This window comes from Sylvia atricapilla, chromosome 20, assembly GCF_009819655.1.
Source record: "Sylvia atricapilla isolate bSylAtr1 chromosome 20, bSylAtr1.pri, whole genome shotgun sequence".
NCBI lineage: Eukaryota > Metazoa > Chordata > Aves > Passeriformes > Sylviidae > Sylvia > Sylvia atricapilla.
The window spans coordinates 10,036,842-10,045,575 of record NC_089159.1 but is presented as its reverse complement, the minus strand read 5'-3'; the positions used below and the strand labels follow the sequence as shown (position 1 = coordinate 10,045,575).

The following is an 8,734-nucleotide window of genomic DNA, read 5'->3' as shown; positions in this document are numbered from 1 at the left end:
GGATGGGGACCGAAGGCGGGGAGCCCCCGGGGTACCACCGACCCCTCACTCCGACCGGCGCCCCTCACGGCCCCTCACGGCCCCCGCCCCCCCGGCGCCGCCCCTCCCCGCCGCGCACCGCCCCGCGGCATTGTGGGATGAAACAGGATGTAGGCAGAACAGCGCGGGCGGACGGGCCGGGCGCGGCGGGCCGTGCCGAGCCTCAGCCAATGGGCGCGCGGCGCGCGGGGCAGCACAGCCAATGGGGTGGCGATGGCCCGCGCGCCGCAGCGGGCGGGGCGGTATTTGAGCGCGGCGCGGCGCCGGGGCGCAGAGCGCGCGGGGCGCCGAGCGGAGCGGAGCGGGCTGAGGCAGCGCGGCTGGGCCTCCTCACACCTCCTTCTCCTCCTCGGTGCCGTGCCTCGCCCTCCCGGGGTGGCCCTGTCACTGTGAAGGTGAGCCACGTCTCCGCTGGGCCGGGGGTCTCCAAGCCTCGCCCGATACCGGTCGCTCCGTGTGCGGGTTGGCGGCGGGGCCGCCCCGAGGGCGGAGGTCGCTGCCGTGGCAGGGTGCGACCGGCCCTTGGGGAGTGATCGGAGTCCCCGCTCCTTAAGGGTCCGCGCCGCTGCGGAGCCGGTCCCGCTCCAGGCAAGGTCACCGCGGCCTCGGGCGCCCCCGGAGCTCCCCCCGTGAAGGTCACGCAGGGCTCCGGGGGAAGGGGCTGTGCCGCAGCCCTTCCCAGGGCCCTTTTCGGCCAAGGCGGTGGATGCGGTTTGTGCAGGGGTTGGGCCCCGTCCCCGGTCGCGAAATCCATGCTGTCCTGGTGGTGGAGCGGTGGGTGCTGGGCTTGGGCCCCGTTCCGAGCCGTGGGCTCAAGGCTGGCCTGCTGGGGAAGTGATGGGTGCTCCCACCCTCGCGATCCATTCTGTCCTCGTGGGGGAGGTGGTGGATGTTGGGCTTGAGCCCCATCTCATTTCTAGGGTTCTGTCCTGCCCAGAGAGGGAAAGAGTGGTTACCAGGGGGCTTGTGTTTTATGCTCTTGCCAAAGCCCTTGCTTGTGTTGCTGGAGTACTGGACTTGGGACTCGTGCTCGCTTGAAGACCTTATCTTAACCTCATAGGAAAAGGGTTGGGTGCTGCCTTGGGCCTAATTTCCCTCCCAAGGCCTCATAGTGCCCTGGAGTGGCAGCTGGGGCTGTGGTCTTCCTCCTCACAGACCACATCCTGCCCTTGGGGGAAAGGGGTGGCTGCTGGAGCTGTAATGTTACCCCTTCCTAGGCCCCTCTTGCCCTGAGTTTGGTGCTGGGGCTTTGTGGTTTTCCTTAAGGAGGGCTCGATTGGGCGGCAAGACCCCGAGAGCCACCTGTGATCTTGTGGTTTAGGGTTGTGATGTGTGTGTGGTGCTGCTGGGCTGCCTCGTGGGGAGGGTGGCCCTGTGACACCCCCAGGGAGTGAGCAGAGACTGGAGCCCTGCTCTGTGGTGTGTGCAGGGTGTGACACTCCTGTGGCAGGTGCAGCAGCACAGCCCCTGCCCAGCCACGGGGGAAGCTGTGTCCTGGAGCAGTGCAGGGGAGGGTGCTGTGCTGGGGAAGGCCTCCTGGCCAGCTCGTGCAGCCCTTCTGAAGGATAATCATTTTTTTTCCCCTGGCGCTGTCGCCCGCGGCAGCACAGGCCTGCACTGGGATGCTCCTCGCCTAAACAATGAGGAGGGAAGGTGCCTTTTGCAGGTCACTCTGTGGCTGGTTATGCAATGGCAGGTGCCCTCTGAACTCTGAGCAGTGCAGGTGTGTGAAGACCTGCTGTGTGTGAGGCCTTGCTTGTTCTTCTTCCCTAAAGAAGGTTTTCTGGAAGAATAACCCACAAGTGGATTTCTGCTGCTTCTTTCTTCCTGTGGACTGGACACCTAGAAGAGTTTTCTAAAGGATTGTCAGGTTCCTGGGTGGTGAATCCAAATCTACAGGCAGTTTGGGCTGTTCTGAGCTGTGTCTTCTCTTCCCTCGGCTTCTGGGCTGCAGGCAAACCCCCACTGGCTGAAACCACAGCATGCAAAGGAACAAACTGCTGGGAAGTGCCTTTTCCAGGGCTGTGATAGCGGCATGTGCTCTCTGTTGGCAGTGGAGCTCAGTTCCTGTCATTCCTCCCCGTGCTGTTAGTGTGTGTTAATAGCAGTTCTCTATTAAACACTATATCTAAACTGTATAAATTAAGGTGGCAATAGAAGTCTTCAAGTGCAGGCAGAGGGAAGAATTGAAGTATTGTAATCAGAGGGCTGCAATTATGTAACCGGATTCTCTTTCTCTCTGGGTAGCAAGCTCCTTTAATTGCTGTAACAAAGCTACTCCTTCAGTTTTCTGGGGCTCTTCCAGGAAGTGATCATTGCAGCAGATTTTTTTCACTCCATAGCAGAGCTAAAAATGTGTAGTTTCACTGTTTCAAAACACACTTGGTAGTATCACTCAAGACTTACAGTGCTGTAAAACGATTTAGGAAACTTAATGGTGCTCTGCAGGTTTAATTGGAGGCACTCTTTGCCATTAAGAAGCTTATTCCCACAAAGTTTTAACGTGCTGGGGTAAGAGCTGCTGCAAGGTGGTCCTTGGTGCAATCACCTGGATCTGCAGGTAACGTGTGCCTCCCCAGGCCTCGAGTAGGGAACGGGAATGAGGGCTGTGGTGCCCAGAGCAGGCCTCCATGGTGGTCCTTCTCCAGGGCCTGAAGAAAGACTGCAGTGTTGGGATGGTGAAATCCCAGTTTTCTAGGATAATATGAAGTGTGCTGGAAAGTTCTCAGTGCTGAACACCTCCCTGGAAAGGCTGTGTCAGATCTAATGGCTGCAGCGGCTGGTATAAAGCAGTTTAATTTTGAGAGCAAAGGGGGCTGCACACCTCACTCCAGAACAACTCCTGAACTGCAGTGGCCTGCTGGTTTTGGTATCTGTGTTGTGGTTCCCAGGTGAGGAGTGGGCAGGAAAAGAGGAAAAGGAGAGCTTTGCCAGGCTCTGTTTCTGTGGTGGGACCTGCTTCCCCTGCCCTGTTTCCAGGCTGCAGGGTGGTGTTAACCTGCTTCTGGCTCATCAGACTGGCTCTGTCCCCTGGGAGCAGCTGAAGGCTGGGTTTCATGGCACAGCAGCAGGGAAGTGAGGGTGTGATGATGGCTGAATGTGGAACAATGATCCTTCCAGGCTAAACTAGCAGCAGGAGCTGTGGCACCTGGGATGGGGTAGAATAAAAGCACTGCTGCTCTGAATGTGCTTCCTGAGCCTCTGTGCTCCTGACAGACAGTCTGGGATCTGTTGCTTGCAAGGCTCTGAGCAGAGGATGTTCCAAAACACTGGTACACCTGGAAGGCAAACTTGGCTGTAGCCTATTGATGTACAGGAGGGCTGTGGCTCTCTGCAGAACCCGTCTCCTCCCACACATCAGCTTTTCCTGCGTGTGGTTAATGCAGGTGGTGATGCTGGACTCCCTCTGATCTAACCTCCAGCCAGTGCTGGTGTTCTGGCTGTAAGGGGCACCTTGGCCTGGGGCTGCTGGAGGCAGCCCTGAGAAACTCACTCTGGCCGTACCAGGGGGTTGTGGTACCGCCTGGTGACGCAGCCTGCACGGAAAGGACAACCTCTGATGCACGGGAAGCATCTCCTGTTTGGGAAGGGATTAAAGGAATCTATGTTCTGCCTTAGGTTCACGATGTCTGACAGGAAGGCTGTGATCAAGAATGCGGACATGTCCGAGGACATGCAGCAGGATGCTGTAGACTGTGCTACACAGGCCATGGAGAAGTACAACATAGAAAAGGACATTGCAGCATATATCAAGAAGGTAACTCCGGGCTGAGGGTGCTGTGCTGGCTGCGACTTCCCAAAGCTCCTGAGTCTGTCAGGAGCTCAGTGGCTGAGGCTTCATGCTTGCGTGCTGGGAGGGAGAAGATACTTGGCTTCTTGGCTGCTTTACTGCTGTTTTCAAGAGGATGGAGTGACTTCTCCAAGGTCAGGGGAGGGCTATGGCAGAGCTCTGGCAGGCTCTGAGCAAACTGCAAGTGCTGTCCCTCAGGATTTGCCAGCCTGAAAAGGGCTGGTGGCTGCCTCTGCTTAGGACTTGTTCCACAGACCTGCAGCACCAGTGCAGGTGGGAGCACCCTGACGTTTCCCTTGGTGGGCAGCAGTGCATGTGTGGTTCTGGGATGGGCCTTGTGCTGGCTGCTGGGGCTGTGGAAGCTGCTGTGTCAGAAACAGTGAAGCAGCTGCCCTGGCTCTGAAGAGTTTCTCTCCCCGTTTGCAGGAGCTTGTTAATTGAGTCTCATGTTTGATGGCACCCGGGGAGCAGTTGGTTCCCCCTGTAGCAGCTTCTCAGAATGGTCAGGGAAGGTGCTCTTGGAGGAGGGAAGTTTTACTTCAGAGGCAGTGAAGTCCTGGCACCTGGGCTGCTGTTTGGGCCTTGCTTGTAATCTAAGCTTGAAGGCAGAGGATTCAAAGGTGTCTCCTGACTTCTCAGATCACTTTGAGGCATGACTTAGCTCTAAGTGCTCGGGGCAATGCAGCCTGTAAAGTGAGGGAGTGCAACAGAAGGCATCCAAAAAGAACTTGGCCTTTATTTCATGAGAGTGTGTTGGGAGGAGGGAAGCAATTTGATGCACCTTCGTGCCCTGGCAAGAAAGCCCTTTCCTTACTTCAAAGGTTACCTGCAAAGAGCTCAAACTCTTCTGCTGTCTGAGAACTAGAACTGGCTTTAATCTTGGGTGTTCAGTCTGTTCTTCTGGCTCTGTCTCAGGGGAGGGAAGGGTGTTCTTGGGAGTCCTGTGTTAATTAGAGGGAGGAAAATGGTCTTTAACCCTATCCTGCCTGCTAAACAGGAGAAGACTCTTGAAGCAGCATTCAGCTTGCTCACCTCTGACCTCTTGGGTCTCTGTGCTCTCTGGCCTGTGAATCTGCCTGCTTGTTTTCAACGTGGATTTTCTTCTCTTTGTGTACAAGAATCCCAAACAGCAGAAGCCAGGCTTTTCCTCCTTCCTTTTTTTAGGTGACCTTTAAGTTCAGATGCCTTGCTGGAGTAGACATGCCAAAACTTTTTTTTATTTATTTTTTGTGAGTGGGTTTGGAATGGGAGAGGAGAATTATTCCCCTGATTAGCCTACACTCAGGGCTGTACCAAGGAGAGCTCTTGGGTCTGCTCTTCTGCCCAGGGCTGATGGTGCTCCAAGGCTCAGAAGATGTTTTGCTTGTGTTGAGTCCTTCAAACAATCCAGTGCAGAGGTTTGGTTGCTTAATTTAATAGTAACTTGCAGTGGGGTGTCTCAAGATGCTGTAGGTGGGAGGAGAGGCGATAGTGTGTGAACAGACCCAGCTCAGAATTTGTGCTTAGAACTATTTTCATGTGGGCTTTCTTGGCCTTAATGCCTCTCTTCTCTTTCTTCAGGAATTTGACAAGAAATACAACCCAACTTGGCACTGCATTGTTGGCAGAAACTTTGGCAGCTATGTAACACACGAGACAAAGCACTTCATCTATTTTTACTTGGGTCAGGTTGCAATTCTTCTCTTCAAGTCTGGATAGGAAGTAGGAGCGATTGAGATTTGGACTGTAATGCACTGATGGCTGAAGCCACGACTCCCTCTAACATGGCTATGCCGCTGCATGGACTGTATACTATATTTAATGTGTATATGTTGCAGTAAAAATCTACTTCTGTTTAGTTGCCTGGGAAGAAGGCGGCATTTTTTTGTTACTGCTTTTTTTGGTTGTATTGCACTAGGAAACCTGTAAATGCTTAAACAATGGCCTTTACGTGGGAAGAAATAAAACTATTCCACAACAGCTCCCTCACTGGTAACTCCTTCTTTGAGGCTGGGAAAACTTTTTTTTGGGCAGGCCAAAAGCCCCAGACTTCCTTACTGAGTCCTGTTAGACTGTTAATCTTGCAAAGAGGAGCAAAGCCAGTGTGAGCCTCTGTCCCACCCTGCAGACTGTAGAGAGCTGGCTCTCCCAGTACCCTCGGGGCAGGTCCTAGACCTTCCCTGAAAGCTGGTGGGGTGGCTCTGGGTGACGTGGCTTCCACACCCAAGGTGATCTCCACCTTTGACTGTGATACAGGCTTGCAGCTGGCACCCCTCGGTGTTCTTGCTCAGTGCCCTTCGCTGTATTTTTGGCTCTGCTGAAACATTGTCCTAGACTTGAGTAAGCAGCTCAGCCCGGTCTAGAAGGCTTCAAAAACAGCCCCTGAGTTCCTGCTTGTTGCAGAAAGCAGCAATCCTGTGGCTGAAGTCTTTAGACCTCCACGCTGAGTCTAAAGCCACGTGGCCCGGCCCCGCAATGGAGTAGGATATCAAATTGGTGACTACTGACAACAGCTCTATTCGGCATGTTTGTAGCCAGTTGTCTCAACACTGCCTTAACTTGATGCTCTCCTTAAAGCAAGCTAGTCGTGTGGAAGACTTGTAAGTGGCCACTGTCTCTTTTTTTTTAATTTTTCTTTTTTTTTCTTTTATTTTTATTTTCTGTAGCTAATAAGCTATTTCCGGAGGATTGTCCTCCATGTTCTGATATCTGCTTTTGTTCTTAAAGCACAGTACCAAGAAGTTAAATTTACATGTGATGTTTGTGTGAAGGAAACTCATGTGACACATCTGCTTCAAAGGCAGACAAATGTCTTGGTCTCCAATAGGTTCAGCAGTGATGTTGTCTTAGTATGTACTGACTCGGGATTACACTGCAGGAAGTTCTGATCTGGGTGTGCAGAAATGCTGTGTGATGGCAAGTAAATCCCTGGTGCTTGTTACAAGCTCTAATTATTGGTTTGCTGACTAATGCATTGGCAATACCACTGGGCTGGTGAGCCCAGCTTGTGTCTCTGAGATTAATTTGGTGTTGGGAATAAATCATTGCTGGGGGCAAAGGGCAGAGTGAAGGGAGCTCTTTGTGAAATGATTTGGTGACCCAGGTTGATGACTTCCTGAAGTAAAAGTCCTTCTTGTCTCTGTGCAAAATCCAAAGTATGCCTAATTTTGTATTATGGATAGAACAATGTTGTAACTAGAAAGAATGTAGCTGTCATAAGTTCATGTCGATGGAAATGTCTGCACTGGGAAAATGTGCCTTGGACTGTCTGGGGCACTCGTGTGGTCTTGTCTCTTCAGAACTCCACTCTGGGTCTGAAAGGAGAATGTTTTGGGTTTGTTTTTTTCCAAGCATGAGTCTAATGTGAATCTGTTCACGGTCTCTCGTGGAGCAAGATCTGTTCCCTTCATAACTGCAATTGCTCAAATACCATTTATTTTTTTTTTTCAAACATTAAAGGTGAATTGACACATTTAAACAGCCTCTGCTTTCTTCTTCCTTACCAGCTTTCCTGAGCAAAGCTTGTCCTTGTCCAGAGAGGGTTAGCAGCAATTTCTCTGCCCTGGAAGATGCTGATGACCCAAAGAAGGCAGGTCAGGGAGAGAGAAATGACTGGAGGAGCTTAGGTGGCCTCTCTGTGCTGGTGCTGACCTCCAGCTCAGCTCAGAGGCTGAGCCAGAGGGAGGAATTGAGGGAACTGTGTCCTGCTGCACCCTGATGGGATGCTCTGTGCCAATTTACCTGGATCTGAATGGCTTGGAGCTGACCTTCCAATGGCTCAGGCAGCCAGGGGGTGGTACAGCAGCTTCCTGCAGAGGAAGGTGTTTCCCTGCTTCCCAGGAAAGCAGGTTTTCCCTTCAGGCCCCCTCCCTGTGCTGGAGAGAAAGCTGTGAGCTCAATGTGACGCCTTTCATGCCTCTCACAGCGCGGGGGCTGTGGGCTTACCCTTAAACAACCCCCTCAGCTTGTTATTTTGCTCCCGATGCAACCTAAATGTGGGGCTGTGGCCTTGGTGATATTTTGGAAAGGCTGTGGGCTCTTCCCAAGTACAGCAGTGTAACAGCTCTGCCGTGGCACAGTAACAGCAGCGTGACTCAGCCCAGGCGCTCCACGCGGGCTGTTACACACGGGCCATCTGCTGCAGCCTGCACCTGCCAGTGCCCCACAGCCGGGGTGGTTTCTACTTTAGGGGAGCTGCCACTGATGCTCTTTTCTCGGTAGGCCCAGCCTTTTAGCTGGGAGTGGAATTGCTGGGCTTGAGCACCTGCTGGGCCCTGCTGGGGCTCTGCATTCCAGGCTTGGCTTAGGCTGGGTTAATACTCCAAGGAAATGTGCAGCCGTGTGGGGCTGGGATAGTCAAGCCTCCTCTGTGCACAGGGCCCTCAGACAAAGCAAGAGGCAGAGAAACTGGATCTGAGCCTCAGCTGCAGTAAAGGAGGCTGCTGATCCAAACCTCAGGTGAAACACTTCTCTAGCCTGAGTTTCATCTGGGGAACCCCCATTCCAGCCATGTGTCCAGGGGCTGTGGTACTGCTGGAAATCAGTCTCTGGTGGGATGGGGGGCTCTGCCAGGGCTGGAGGGATGGTGTGCCCTGGAGCTGACACACAGGTACAGAGTGGGCTTGGTGCTTCCTTGGATGTGTCACTGCAGCAGGAGTCCTGCTTAGGCTGAGGAAGAGGAGCTGTTGCTCACATCTTCAGGAGCTAGGCAGTGAAACAGAGCAGTCTTTTCCCTAAACCATGTTCCTTGTAGCACTAGGGCCCTGGAAAACACAAACTGCCTAACTTTGAACAGCGCTTCCCTCTACACAGCTGAGAGCAGGGGGAGGTTTGAATGGATCTGTGTCTCACTTCCCTCCCCTCCTGCTCCCCAGCAGCTGACAAGGCTCTTGGCTTTGACTTTTTCCATTGCTGGGCTCCCCTTTG

At 53.4% G+C, this 8,734-nt stretch overlaps 1 protein-coding gene across 2 annotated transcripts; it reads left to right on the top strand.

Moving 5' to 3' along the window:
* The first annotated feature begins 305 nt into the window (after window positions 1-305).
* DYNLL2 (dynein light chain LC8-type 2) lies at window positions 306-7,286 on the top strand. 2 transcript variants are annotated; one of them, XM_066333563.1, is made up of 3 exons: window positions 306-434; window positions 3,658-3,796; window positions 5,390-7,286. In XM_066333563.1, the coding sequence occupies exons 2-3, from the start codon at window positions 3,665-3,667 to the stop codon at window positions 5,525-5,527; spliced, it is 270 nt and encodes an 89-aa protein (XP_066189660.1). In that variant the 5' UTR covers window positions 306-434; window positions 3,658-3,664; the 3' UTR covers window positions 5,528-7,286. The 2 variants fall into 2 exon arrangements, with proteins under 2 accessions (XP_066189660.1, XP_066189659.1); XM_066333562.1 differs by lacking the exon at window positions 306-434 and having other exon boundaries at window positions 3,639-3,796.
* Window positions 7,287-8,734: the final 1,448 nt, after the last annotated feature.